General features: G+C 40.2%; 3 protein-coding genes across 7 annotated transcripts; 1 reads left to right on the top strand and 2 right to left on the bottom strand.

Annotated features, from left to right (window-relative positions):
* Nucleotides 1–221: 221 nt before the first annotated feature.
* LOC121767477 (pentatricopeptide repeat-containing protein At3g29290-like) lies at nucleotides 222–2660 on the top strand. Its single transcript, XM_042163747.1, has 3 exons — nucleotides 222–458; nucleotides 563–2249; nucleotides 2329–2660. Exons 2-3 carry the CDS (start codon nucleotides 648–650, stop codon nucleotides 2488–2490), a joined length of 1764 nt encoding a protein of 587 aa, XP_042019681.1. The 5' UTR covers nucleotides 222–458; nucleotides 563–647; the 3' UTR covers nucleotides 2491–2660.
* Nucleotides 2661–2753: 93 nt separating this feature from the next.
* On the bottom strand, nucleotides 2754–5024 carry LOC121767479 (membrane-anchored ubiquitin-fold protein 2-like). 5 transcript variants are annotated; one of them, XR_006043117.1, is made up of 5 exons: nucleotides 5009–5024; nucleotides 4544–4596; nucleotides 3699–3975; nucleotides 3067–3216; nucleotides 2754–2957 (listed from the first exon to the last, which is right to left on the bottom strand). XR_006043117.1 is itself a non-coding variant. In XM_042163749.1 (3 exons), the coding sequence occupies exons 1-3, from the start codon at nucleotides 3751–3753 to the stop codon at nucleotides 2902–2904; spliced, it is 261 nt and encodes an 86-aa protein (XP_042019683.1). In that variant the 5' UTR covers nucleotides 3754–4093; the 3' UTR covers nucleotides 2754–2901. The 5 variants fall into 5 exon arrangements, 1 of the variants encoding a protein (XP_042019683.1); XR_006043116.1 differs by lacking the exon at nucleotides 5009–5024 and having other exon boundaries at nucleotides 4544–4818; XR_006043118.1 differs by lacking the exons at nucleotides 4544–4596; nucleotides 5009–5024 and adding an exon at nucleotides 4186–4325.
* Nucleotides 5025–5308: 284 nt separating this feature from the next.
* Nucleotides 5309–10730, bottom strand: LOC121767478 (probable galacturonosyltransferase 14). Its single transcript, XM_042163748.1, has 7 exons — nucleotides 10653–10730; nucleotides 10027–10557; nucleotides 9194–9249; nucleotides 8916–9071; nucleotides 8093–8683; nucleotides 7095–7397; nucleotides 5309–6149 (listed from the first exon to the last, which is right to left on the bottom strand). Exons 2-7 carry the CDS (start codon nucleotides 10253–10255, stop codon nucleotides 5868–5870), a joined length of 1617 nt encoding a protein of 538 aa, XP_042019682.1. The 5' UTR covers nucleotides 10256–10557; nucleotides 10653–10730; the 3' UTR covers nucleotides 5309–5867.
* Nucleotides 10731–14870: the final 4140 nt, after the last annotated feature.

Raw genomic sequence — 14870 nt, forward strand, 5'->3', positions numbered from 1 at the left:
ATTGTCTTTTGTTTTTATTTGGCAAATTGTAATGATCAAACTCAAAATTATAAACTAATAAAAGCTAGTATTACAAAAAATAAAGATAAACAGTAATAAATCAAAATAATTCTTACAAGATAATTAAACTCAAAATTGGATACTAATACAAGCCACAAAAATAGTAAAAATATACAAATAATAAATCAAAATTAATCGAATCAAAAAACGAAAAATAAAATGAAGTGAAAAACCGAGTTTAACGCTTTGTTATCCAAATTCTTGAACCTCTTCTTCCTTCGGAAATCCATCTGCCGCCATTTCCGCTCTTCTTTCCTACTCACCTTCAATTTTGCGAGTCCGATTCCAACAGCGTCGCTGCAGTTGGGGCTCAATCTCAGTGGCGGCAATTCGAAAGGATTCAATTGTCTCTCTGCGATTTATACGCGAGTCTTCATCTTAGTTGATGACTATTTAAGGTAAAATTTCGATTCTTGTTTAGCCTCATAATCCTTCTGAACCGGACTGAAACCTTCAATTTCTGTTGTGCTGTATCCCAAAAATTGAATCTTTCTTACTTCAGGAAGGAGTTTCTGGTGTATTGCTTCGTTGAATGCTAATTTGGGGAAAGGAAGTTCATAATTCGGCTTCTAAGGTTAGTTTTGATAATGGCGGAGGTACTGAGTGCTCCACCATCATGTTCTGTTACAGTTCATCCAAGCATTCGTGATTTTAGGATCCCTTTTCGGTGCATCAATTGCTCTGCATATTTTGATTTTGGATGGAAGATGAATATGAATTCTGTTTCGGCCAAAAATCATGGTTTTGGTGTGGTGGCATTGGCTGAAAACTCATATTTAAGAACTGTTAGACATCGGGGGAGTTTTCTGCTATGCAAGTCAATAGACAGTAAAGTTTCGCGAGGTATGCGAAGCAATGTTGCAAGTCTTGAGCTTAGGGAGTTGGTTTGTGAGGGAGAGAAAGAGGGTCTTGATGGGAATGGCTCCAAAAACATATTGCCACCTTGGGGTGGTTTGGCTGATCGAGAATTGGATGATCGGAACTGTTTGGATGTTCGTGCACCGATGCCTTTGAAGGCCGGTAATGAGAGTATGGATGAGATACACTATTTGGAGGAGAGAGATGAGGAAGTCTTGTCAAATAGGATTCTGAAGCTGAGTCGGGCGAATAAAGTGAGGAGTGCATTGTCATTGTATAGATCAATGGTCATTTCTGGTCTGCTGCCTCGTTCACATGCTTGTAATTCCCTTCTCACGTGTCTGTTGAGGAATAGAAGGCTAGATGATGCCTTGAGAGTGTTTGAATTCATGAAGTCGAGTGATATCGCCACTGGCCACACTTACAGCTTGGTTTTGAAAGCAGTGGCTGATGTTCATGTGGCCTTAACCATGTTCGAGGAAGCAGAAAGGGACGGCAGGACCAAGAAACACATGGATGTGGTTGTTTACAACACTATGATAGCGATGTGTGGGAAGGTGAACGACTGGGTTCAGGCTGAGAGGATGTGGAGAAGTTTGAGAGACAATGGCTGTGTAGGGACAACAGTCACGTACCGTATGCTGGTCTGCATATTCGTCCGCTGTGGTCAGAACGAGCTAGCTCTTGATGCCCATCATGAGATGGTTCAAAACGGGTTGAGCCCAGATGATGACGCTATGCAAGCTGTTATAGGGGCGTGCACGAGGGAGGGGAAATGGGATACAGCTCTCGATATCTTGCAGACCATGCTGGGAAACGATATGAACCCAAGTCTCGTTACTTGTAATGCTCTGATCAATTCACTCGGGAAAGCAGGCAAGGTTGATCTTGCATTCAACGTGTACGAGCTCTTGAAGTCGTTGGGGTATGCACCCGATGCATACACGTGGAACGGCCTGCTCTGTGCGCTGAACAGAGCAAACCGACACTCTGATGCTCTTCATCTCTTCGAGAGCATTAGGAAAGAGCACAGTTCCGTGTTGAACCTGCATATATACAACACTTGTTTGATGTCTTGCCAGAGGCTTGGATTATGGGATAGGGCAATGCAGCTGCTATGGCAGATGGAAGGGGCCGGTTTCCCCATCTCTGTCACATCGTACAATCTTGTCATCGGAGCTTGTGAGGCCGCAAAGAAGCCGAAGGTCGCGTTGCAAGTGTACAAGCACATGGTTCAGCAGAAACAAAATCCGGATGTATTCACTCTCTTGTCGTTGATAAGAAGCTGCATTTGGGGTTCCCTTTGGAAAGACGTGGAGGAAATTCTAAATGTAAGACGTTGAAGCTGTGTTTCTTGCTAGTTGAAGACATGCTTGCTGATTTTATTTTATTTTTTTGTTGGTGTTTTAGGCAGAACCAAATGGATCTCTATACAATGCTGCTATACAGGGATCATGCTTGAGGAAGGAGATTGATTTGGCGAGGAGATTGTACGAGAAAATGCGCGAGATCGGCCTCAAACCCGATGGAAAAACCCGGGCTATGATGCTGCAGAACTTGCCAAGATGTTGATTTGCAGAAGTATTGCAGGTTTATTTAGTTTTTCACTTCTGCTGATGCAACTTACTGCAACATGAATCAGACCTCTCTTTCTCTCTCATACATAGAGTGACATACTGTATAGTAAACAGAGCTTTGCTTTTTTTCTAATACTATATAACATGTTGTCTTGTTTTAGAATATTTCTAGTGTCTTGTCTACTTGATGTGTAGATGTTATCGTGTTCGTGTCGTGTGGCTATTGCATATACATGACATATACTGATGAAATGAAGGTACGAGGAAAACAAGTAGAGAAGTAAACTAAACCAAGATTCCAATATATCACAAGGAAATTATAAAAAAGCAAAAGAAACATTCATCATGGTCTCTCCAACAATCTCTAACTCAAGTAGATGGAGCTAAGAGCCTATCAGTCTGCATATCATAATATCACACACGCGCATTTGCTCTGCTTCGGATCAGTTTGTGGTTTTGTTTCTGCAGCATGAGAGAGAATCTTGATGAGATAGAATTGTTGAAGATAGTATGAGACTGAAGATGGCATTTCAATATGAGGAGAAGGGCTGTAAGGTATATGAAATCTAACCGTGTGTTTGAACGACAACGTGCATGGTGACGCCTCCAGGGATATCATACAACTGGCTCCTGCATTCGCCCACACTTCTGCTGTTCTCCAGTACCCTCCCTGCACTGATCAACTTGATGTCTTTTACTGTATGCGGCCAGTCTTCTTTCTCTGCTCGAAAACAACTTCGTTACCGTGTTTGCAAAAGAACAAACATCAAGTTCAGACCAGACTCATGGAGATCAGCTGAAACTCTTATCCAACCAAACTTGACAGAGGAACAAGGGATCGCAGGGAAGAATGCCTACAAAGTAGCATCCCTACAAGGATGCTTACAAAAAGTAAAGCTACAAACACCATTACAGACTTAACTCAGAACTGTAACTAAACCGTCAGCAAATAGCAGTGATCAAACATACTTGTTTTTTTTCTTTTCATTCTGTTAAGGTAGTTTTTTCACACCCAAGAAAATGGGCATATTTCAAATCCAGAGATCCTACAAGAACTGTAACAAGTCAACCTCAGCACAACACTAGCTTAGTTCAGACAAATTTTGGCACGACACAATCACTTTGTATTAGAATTCAAATTGATGTCATGACAGCACAAGTCAAGAAACAACAACGTAAAAAAGTACGGTCGATTCGTCTAACCTGTAGGCCATTCTGCTATGATATTCTCCTTCAAGGTAGCGATACTCGTGGCCATAGGGAAGTTTCTCGGGCCAATATCTGAGCCATCGGTTAACCTAAACTTGATCTCCAGCTGATCTTGAGCTGCAGATATCTCTTCAAACTAATTTACACGGATAAGAGACACCAAGATCAAAGCAATAATCAATCAATCTTCAATGATGCTTAGGCCAAATCAATAAATCTTCTCTGCATAGACTTTCACAAAATCCACCCAAGTTCCATATACTTGTCTTATCTACAAAGAAAACATGAGATCAGATTCATTAGAAACACAATCATGAAAATGTGATGGTGCACATATCACATGTATCCCTATCTAAAGGAATATATATCACTATGTAATGGAAGTTAAGTGGAGCACCATATGTGTAACTCATTGTATATTAGAAATCATGACACAAAAAGATTTCAACTAAGGCCAGCATCAGGGAATAAGAACCTCAACCTTGTACATGTCCAAACTCCAATAATATTTACACACACACACAGTCATACACTTTCTTATTATACATAGAGACAGTGAAATGAAGCCCACAAAAAGATAAGTGTTGACATTAGAATTTCACCACCTCGCCTAACCTCAAAAACTCCTAAAGGTTCTTTTTTTCTTTTAAGAGCAAAAACTTTTTATCAACTATTGTTTTTCATTGTATTCATGTCTCCACCAAATCAATCAGAAAGTCAAGGCCCCATAAATGATAATCACTGAAGAAACTGTTTTTCCTCATTTTCTTTCATATTTCAGATGGAAAATCCAATCTTCTAGTTTCATTAAACACAAATTATTGCAAGGTGAGACTTACTTGATCTTGATGTTCCCTTCTTTTTTCTTTCACGGCAAGTTCGAAACTTTTTTCTAGAAAACACAAAGGGTGATTTTCATTAGCACTAAATTAATTATAAACTTTGTAATAATAGATCATTAAATGCTAATTGATTATTGATTAGTGATAAAAAAAATGATCAGACAAAAACAAGTGTGTTCCGTAGTTTCCAATGCTATTTCCCAAATTCTGTGGGAAAATCGACTTAGATTTTGCTTTTTTCCTTTTTCGCCTTCCATGATTTAGAAGTACTAATTGACATTTACAGTTGTGGCAATTAACAATTATAGTAATATATTAAGTACTAATTGACATTTACAACAAATTTCTATTGTAGATATTCCTTCCTTAACTGGCAATTAGGTGTGATGAATCACTTTAACCATCTTCATTTCTTTTCTTTATGACAAATTAAGACACGTTGCAGATTTTGTGAGGTGTTACCTTTTTTACTTCTTCCCTTCGCTCTTACAAAATCAATTAACTATAAAGAGCAGAATCTTTACAAAATGGCAAAGAGATAATTCAAATTTATGGCGGGGCCACCCAAAAATAATCTTAAATAATTACGAATCTGATCAATCAAATATTCAAATTCTTTAATGCCAATGGCCTTCTTGTTGCCAACTGGACTAACACTATAACAAGAATAATTGATAAAAAAAAAACGAATCTTCGACAATATAAATGCTCCCAATTCTTGAAGAAAATGCATACAAACATAGTGCAGAACAAAAATAATAATTAAAAAGCAAATATGATGAAAGAATAATCTGCACATCTAAAATGTTTGGACAGGTTCATAGTTCATACAAAGAAATACATGATTTTGAAAAGCCTTTCAGCAAAAATCTGAACAGAAAAATGGAAACTGAAATTAGAGGAAAGTGTCGTCTTTACGTCTATTGGGGCCGTAGTAGGAGCCTCGAGATTTAATGCATCTTAGCTCAGTCCTATCAAGCAATGGACCAGAGCATATACCACTATTCCCTTCTACTATCTAAAATAATATCATGTCCTTTATCCAACCAAAAATATATCAACGAATGCTACCTTACATACTGGAAGAATGAATCTCATCCCTCGATTTGTAATACAATCCTCTGCTTCAAGGACTGGGGCGAATCAAACAAAAACGTGGGTCTCATGTCTGGCCACATTGTGAATGTGTTCTGAGATTCACCTAAATCCCCAGTTTCTTTCTCATTTAATCATGAATTGATAAATATTACCTGCCAAAGATGTGGCAGTTTCCCTCCATCTTTTTTCCCATGATTTCCTTGGTGCATGTTTGGTGTCATTACTACTCCAAGATGTGGCAGTTCCTTATGAAATCACTAGAGTAGTTTACGTATTTTGTCCAGAACGGTCGGAGATGCTCAAATCCAATCTCCAACCATGGTTTTGACTGGCCGTTGTAGTGGATCACGGCTGCCTTTTTCACATTTTCAATATTTGTCTTGTTCTGATAACCCAACCCAAGCATGTGCCAGGAAGGATCGATTGGATGAACATGACCCTTGAAAGCAATCAAAGCTGGGGGAAGAGTTCCAAGTTTCCATAATGTGAGGTTTGACTTAAGATTCTGCAATAAGACAACACCCACATTAGAAGAGCATATTACAGAAACTCTTCACATCATGCTGGTGTGATGGGAGGAGTTAAACTAGAAATGCTAAGTTTATTTTATCTAAAATGCTGATAATGAGTCATCAACGTATGACAGTCACAGGACTCTACACAACTGAAATCCTTGCATAGACATAACCAGCTCCTTCTTCCAGCGTCCATTAACCTGTTCACCCACCTCCAGCCGACTCATTGCATTTTAATTTATATCTCGATATTGATTCAATTGTTTTGCCATTTGAGCAACATCTCCACACAAATTTAAGATCAATATTTGAAATATACCAGACTGCTATATATAAATGTTACCATAGGCTACTGCAAGAAAGCACTAGTTTACCTCACCAAAAAAACAGATTGAGCTATACATAAAAGTGCATGTTTATTACCAACTTGGGTTGGTCCAACTCAATAACTAGCTAAGAATGGTATTGTAGCGGAAATAGGGGCTTCTAATGCGGGTTGAAGGTGGATGGGCCACGAAAAGGACAGGCTGGGTAGAGATGAAACCAGCATACAATCAGAAGAATTTTACATGATGGAATATCTATAGATATGGCTATTGAGGCAAACGATAATGAAAAATACGATCGGGCAACATTAAGGACTGCATAGAGCACCATAACAAGAACTACGATGCATGGATAAACAACCCAACTTTATCTTCTTCGAAAATGGGAAGAGTTCAACCATAGGGAAGACAGATATGTGGATATAAGAACAGGGTTTTCATTTGTGAGAGTTTAGGCTGTATGCTGGTAATTATAAATCTGGTGCTCTAGCAGCTAAAGTGAAGACTTGGACCTTGCTACCAAGAGCAATCCTTTATTTATTAATCAATTAAGCTGCCAAAAAAGATAATACAAGAAATGACTTAAAGTGGATGGAAATTCTAGTGTACCTCTTTAAGCCAGGAGTGATAAGTATCTCTAATATTTGTCTTTCTCCACTGATGCATGTCAAAAATATTCATCCCATATGCCCATGCACAGTCATCCGGATTTAAGTTCTTTGCTATAAGTGGATGAGAGAAGTTGAAATAGTTCCTGAGTCGCTTGGACATAACCCACTCATCCTCACCTTTACAAGTTTCAACAGCTCCATTTACTTTTCCATTAAGGTCAATTTCCCAGAGAGGAGACAGATCTCGTTGAATTACGATATCATCATCCAGGAAAACCACTTTATCAAGGTTCGGGAATAGCTGCAAAACATAGAAAATATCATTCTCCTCGTGAATTTCAGGATTTCAAGAAAGAAAAGAATATGTCATTTGGAAAAGAATGCTGGAAGTGGAACCAAATTCCCATCCCATCCATTGATTAAAAGATACAAACAGCCAGAGTGAGAAACAAAACCAATGCCATTCTCCAACCATTTGACATGGTATCTAGTCATCTACTAAAACATGTATCCCTCAAACTATTTCTTTGGATGAAATAATTTTATTAATCAAGAACCTGAATGGTTAAGATAAAGAGAACAAGGACTCTAGGCTTTTCGCCTAAATAGATTGAAACATAAGCAGTAGAAGATTCAACAATTTAATGAAATATGGATTCAGTTGACCAGAGTGCAATGAAGGGATCAACATGCTAAGCTTCAAGCAAAGGAACAAGATTAATTGTCTCAATTTTCTCAAAAAGGATTGTATGTGAAGTTTTCACCTCGCCAGGTCACCCTGGGCTAATTCAGGACTTTCCAGTTTTAATGTGTTACCTAGAATCACATATATTTAGACACAGAAGAATACAAGTGCTGATGATGAAAACAGTTGTCAGTTAGTATACTGGCATACCAAGATTTTTGGGTATGACACCCCCCTTTTAAGATAAATATAATATAAACGTGGACCATACAACATGGAAGATATGTATGTTTGATAGATCAAGCAATTACCTCTGGGAGATATATGCGGAGATGGTTAAGCAATGATATGTACTTTGGACTTCTAGCCTGTAATTTGGATGCAAATGTTCGTGGGGTCGTATCACTAAGATTGGCCCCAGCAATGTGATTCCCATGGTAGTAATTCCTAATACCATAGTGGTTTTCCACAGCTTCAAGCACTGGAACATTCTCTCTTGTTAACCAATCAAACTGATGTACACCTTTTACTTCAACTATAGCAGGAGGCAAAGGATGAAGGGAAAACCATGAATGCATGCCAGCATAAGTTTTCTTGTCAGTTATCACATGGAAAACTATCTTTTCAGGATTTGCAGAATTCTGCACAGCGGATGTTACAACAACTGCAGCAGCAAGAATGTTGTCTGTGGATAACACAAAGTGATGGTAGGAGTTGTCAGAGAGCAAAGGAAGTAACTCCGGAGCAGGTAACTGCCTGCGTGCATGAGCATTGGAAGAATACTCATCAGTCAGCCTCAGTGAAAGGCAATGAATGCTCTTGGGTATGGCACTAGCTGCAAAGTGTTTGTTCATAAGCTCGGCGAACTTGGACTGCCTTATATCCCTTTCAGATCTCTCCATCTGTACGGAGAAAAGGCAATTATTAAAAAAAATGAAGTTTGAAACCAAGGTCACTTGGGGAAAATCCAAAGAACTAAAGCTTATCTTGGACCACAGAGATTATATCACCTCGTGAATGAAATGCATGGTAAAATATAAAACATCTCAAGTGGTGAAGGAACATAACTTCTGAATATATTGTTAACACAAATAGTATGGAACTGTGAAAAAAATGAGATACACAAATGCATACCATCCCTTTTAGAATCAGGGCAAAGTCCTTTGTACTGTACTTGTTGTTTTTCATTTCAGAAAGAAGCTGATTATAAGACTCTGGGATCTTCAAAGTGTCAGGGACTTTCTCAGAGTTTACTTGATTCAAAATCTTAACAAAGTCCTTCACCATCCTCTGTCATAACAATGACAAAGTTTTAGCTTGTTTCATGTGATTGATAATGGATACGGGCAATTAACTAGATAATTATACGATAAAATGATCGCATGAGTTCACAAATAGAAACAGAAGTTTACCCCTGAATCATTGGATCTACCAAGAAGCTTTGGTCCTAACCGACGTCCTAAACAATCTGAAAGAAATAAAAGAGAAAATTTGAGAGCACAAATACAAGCTTTTGAATAAAAAGAAAATTACAGCTTCAGATTAAATTGCTTAATGAAATCAATGGCATCTGTCCAAAACCACAAACAGAAAAGGAAGAACTTGAAGCAGTCTTGATGAAAATATCTACAAGTTTGGTTGAATATAAACGATTGTTAGTAGGGAGAATTCACTGCATAGATAAATATATGCACACACACATATATATACGCTTCTCCATCCGTGAGATTTTGTGCAACATGGGAGTAATCCATCACGACACTGCTTTAAACATCTAGAGACTACATGCTAGTAGGAAGTGCGGAGTTGAAGAAGAGATTACTGAAAACTTTCCATAAATAAGATCACCAAACTATCACTAGATCAAAGTTGTACAGAAGCATAAAGGGGTGACTTGAAACAGTTGATGCAAAGATATTAAGCAGATTAAGAAACAAGGAAAAGGATGCTTATCAGATTAGCTTACAAATATCTGACACCTAATACAGATTACAGAAAGAAAACACTTGATGCAAGCAGACACATCAACAACAAAACTGTGCAAGAACATCAAACGCGGTCAAGGCGGTGAATCATAATTCAGGCCTCGCATCAATCCACACAACTTTAGAAGCTAGAAACGCATCAATGCTCCCATACCATTGCATACAACCGACGGACAAATAGGATTAAGACACAAAATCAATAATCAAATTATGATGTCAATCGAATAACCAATGAGTAGGCAGACAATCTCACAACGTACCAATCGACGAGCACTTGTTGACACCTTCAAGGGTGACAAGAGCCGTTAGAATGAACGCAAACGGCAACAAAAACGCGAGAATCAGAATGCTGTGGAACAGCGTGCGATACGAAACGTGGCGAGCTGCGACCTTGATCTTCATCAAATCTCCACCTCCATTTCCATTTCCTCCACTGTTGTTTGATGAAATCGTTATACTTCTCATGCTAGGTGAGAAGTGCAGCTGCATATTCCTCCACCGCCGACCCTCTCCTCCACTATCCTCCTTTTCCCCCCTTTTCAACCTCCCCAAATTCAAACAATCACCGCCGCCGATACAACAAATCCTAATATCCTTCAAAACAACAAGGTCCAAACAATCCTCCAAATCAATAAAGCGCCTCTCACCATCAGATCCGCCCCCGCGGCAATTCAACGATCTCGTTTTTCCCCTCCAGCTGTGAACTCCTCCCCAGCATTGAAATTATCGAATAAAATCCCGCCCAATCCAAGCACCCCTAGGGTTCCCGATTGCTTCCCCGATTTCCGTGTCTAGTTTAATCAAATCAACGAATGAAATAGCGTAAATGTGAGACCAGTGCATCGACTAAATCATCACAGCAAAGCAAGTAATCAATTCTCCCCACCTCTCTCTAGATTTAGCCGTTAATGGCTGATGTCGGAATCTCTCCCTCTGGATCGGGAGTCGGAAGAGTGAATGTAGAGAGAGAAACTAATGGTTTTGTTCGTTTTAAAAGTCTTTATAATCATTTTCTCGTATTAATATTTGATTTCTCGTTATTAATTAATTGTAATAACAACTAAGTAACAGAAATTATATCTTCTTTGGTCGACGATTCAAACCGTGTTGTCCAAAAAAAGAAAAATTAAACAATAAAAAGAAGAAGAGACCGATTTGACTTTCGTAATTACTCAGAAAGGAAAAATTATTAGGATTTGGGGATTTTGTCGGTTGGCTTAGCCTATGTATATAATTAACCGTGCAATTATTAAAAAGGAGTTATAATTAATTATGGCGTAAAATATAGGTTATCAGATTAGGGGAATTAAGTCCAGGATTAATAGGTGTCATTAATTAATTGTCTCATATGATAGGCGTATGTCACATAGTATACCAACTTCATCGGCGACTCGGCGCCGATCGCCCATCTGCCCAGCCATTTCTGTCCGCTACGAGGCGGATGCCCGCCCACTATAGCTCGCCGCGGCTTAGCCGCCCCTATAGTGGATGCTCTTCTAATATGAAATGCCATGGTATATAGATAGGATAATAGGAGGTAGCTAAGAGCATCTCCTATGGCGCCCCTCCGGTAGGACGTCCGGTCGGACACCGGGAAGGGCGACGGGACGTCCGCCGTTGGGAGGTCGGAGGTCGGATACGGACGTCCCGTGAGGACGTCGGGTGTCCTCGGACGTCCCGGGGACGGGCGGGTGGACGGGCGCCACTGTGGCGAAGGTCGGACGTCCCTGTCGGACGTCCGATATTTGATTTTTTTTTTTTTTTAATTCTATATATACGGCTCGTTGAACTTCATTTCATTTGCACCACTTGTGTTAACAAGTTTCTCTCTTCTTTTACTACAAATTTCATTTCTACTTAATGGAGAACGATAGGAACTCCCCGGCCACGAGCGAGTCACAGACTCCGGCGTTTCCCATAGATCTGGAGGGAAACGTTAGCGGAAGTGCGTCAACGGTTCCGGGAATGTCGGGGATGGGTGGGATGGGTGGAATGGGTGGAATGGGTGGGATGATGTCCCCTTATATGTACAATTGGATGGGTGGTATGGGGGGTATGACCCCAAATATGATGATGCCGGGTATGGGGATGGGGGGCATGACCCCAAATATGATGGGTATGGGTGGGATGATACCGGGGATGATGCCCGGGATGATGCAGGGGATGATGCCGGGGATGATGCCCGGGATGATGCCTGGGGGAGGGGGTGGCAGGGGTCATGAACCAGTAGCGGACGATGTGTATCGCCCGGTGATGGATACGCTGTCTACGGATACCCCCTCCACTTATGTTCCGGAGACTCAGTTCACCGGCTTGGAAACTTTCTCTTTTGAGGAGTTGGGGCTATCTCCAATCACGGAGACTCCCGATGATGTGGGGGCAGCAGCAAGGGGCAGGGGCAGGGGCAGGGGGATGGGACGTGGCAAGGACAAGGGGAAAGCCCCGGGCTCTTCCTCTCGAACGGTGGCAGAGGAGAAGGATGAGGAAGAGACGGGAAAGAGGACGGTCTGGAGCCCGTGGGAAAACGTTGCGCTTGCAAAGGCTTGGGTGGCAATAGTCGAGGATCCCTATGTCGGTGCCAACCAGCATATTGACAGACTGTGGCATCGTATCGCTGAAGCCTACCACACACACAAACCGGCTGGGGCGAAGCGTCGCGTTCCGGAACAGTGCAGGAAACAGTGGGAGCGGTTGAGGCCTAAGCTTAGTCGATTCGCTGGTATCTACCAAAACAACCTCCGCCAGGCAAGCAGCGGTATGTCCGAGGAGGATGTCCGGAGCCGTTCCTTTTCTCAGTATCCCGACAGAGCCTTGAAGTTCAAACAATTCGACCAGTGGGAGGCCTTTCTCGTGGTGAAGGATTCCCCAAAGTTCTGTGGGGGTGTCGAATCGGGCTGGAAGCGGACGAAGATCAACGCTTCCGGTGAATACAGCAGCAGTGCTGGTTCGCACGAGCTCCCAGAAGCCGATGAGGTTTCCCCGCTACCTCAATCAGACGCTCGCCGTCGTCGTCGCCCGGTTGGGCAAAAAGCAGCGCAGCGGAGGGGTCGGGGAAGCAGCAGCGGAAGCGGGTCGTTCGAGGTCGAATCGGGGGCCCCTGCTGAATCGGAAGATTTCAACCGCCTCGCCCGCGCACAAATAACCCAAAATTATATCCGGACCATGCATAGGTGGCATGGCGCGACCGATGCGACGTACAAGAGGATGCTGAAGGAAATCATCGATGGATGTCAGCGCGATTTGGGGATGCCACCCATTGGAGATGATGGCGCCGAGATAAGCGGAGGGGACGACGGGCCCGGCACGGGCGACGGGGGCGGCACTGGTAGCGGCGACGGCACGGGCGACGAGGACAGTGCGGAGTGAGCCGGGGATGTTGGACTATGTATTTTTTTTTTCATGATTATGTATTTTTCTTTTTTTCCTAAATTTGTTTTTTTTTATGTTTTATGACTTTGTATGTTTGCCCTTTTCAAGTATTTCCCGTAATTTTTCCGTATTTTGCTTTCCCGTACTTTTTGTTTATGTTAAAATTAAATTATTGTGATTTTTTTAATTGCGGGATGTCCTAGTGGGAATGGCGATGGGAAGGGCGGATATGCAGGGGATGTCCTAGTGATGTGGCAGTGGGGTGGGATGTCCTAGTGACGTGGCAGGAGGTGTTTTTGGGATGTCCTAGTGGATGTCCGAGTGGGATGTCCGCCCACTGGAGATGCTCTAAATTAATTTACAGGATTAATAGGAGTAACTGTGGAGTATTAAAGTAAGACTAATTTCGAGACTAAATTAATATGGACTCAATAAATAAATAAATAAAAAGTAAAATTAAAGTTATTATTTATTTTATAATATTATTTGGTTAGATAAAATTAATAATATAAAATATGAAGGGTTTGATGAATAACATGTTCGATATAGTATTAAATTATAAAATGATATCTTGCCCTAAAATTGTGAATATATTTATCTCGATTGATTAGTTCATGATAACGTCTAAATTAATTAGTTAATGACAAAGTCTAACTAATTAATTAGTCATAAAGTACACTAAATTACTGATACTTGTTAATTAAGTGAATTTGTGATTAATTAATTGCCTGGTGGAATTTCCACCCATTCAAACCTCGTTAATTGTGGGATAGGTTTTTCCTATTGGCTGATCGATTTAGTTCTCTATTCGCTTCATAGAAAAAAGTAAAAAAAACTTTGAGCAATTGTTCTATTTGTGGGTAATGAGCATGTATTGATCTAAGACTTTGCATTAAAGATAATATAACGAAAAGGGTAAAAAAAAGTCTTTTTCAATAATGAGAAGAAATCGCAAATTCATAATTTTTGGATTTTGTAAGTAGTGAATTTGTTTTGGGTACAAGTACAACCAATTGTATGTGATATCAACCGATAATTATATATTCAAACTATGCATATTGTTCTGAAATTAGCTCATATTTATTTCTTAAATATACTTGATATTCCTTATTCTATTTCATTGGAACCAACTCAGGGAAATAACCCTAATAAAAACAATTCAGATAAGTTAAACACAAAATCAACCTCTGAAAAATAAACACAATTACCAAAAAGAAAAGAGGAGATGGAATGGAGGGACCCTCGCCTGAGCCATGTTCCTTTGTTATTAAATCTGCAAATAAGGATATATGGAAAGATGAAATAAAATTAAATATATGAAAAATGGATCACTCAACCACCTCATAAGGAGGGAGGATTGATCATTGTTATATAGATGAATCACTAAGTTGATCTAAGATAAAATCTAGATATTTTAACACGCTCCTGCACGTATGGCTCGAAATAATATATCGAACTTCCATCACGTGTGTAGGCAAGACAAGAGATAATGAAAAAAAATTCATCATTAACTTGTGTCCATGCTGATATCATATTAGAAATGAATCACTCAACTTCTTAAAGATCTTATTCGACTCATTTCTAATAAAATATTAGTAATACAACTATTACACCACATATTCGTGATGTGCTAATTGCACGTCAAGAAAAAAGAAGTATAAGATCATCTGTAGGCACTACTGGAGATATTTTTAAAGTCCTTGGACTATTAGCGATACAAACCTATAGTTCAAGG

The sequence above is a fragment of the Salvia splendens genome, chromosome 15, assembly GCF_004379255.2.
Source record: "Salvia splendens isolate huo1 chromosome 15, SspV2, whole genome shotgun sequence".
In the NCBI taxonomy this organism is placed as follows: domain Eukaryota; kingdom Viridiplantae; phylum Streptophyta; class Magnoliopsida; order Lamiales; family Lamiaceae; genus Salvia; species Salvia splendens.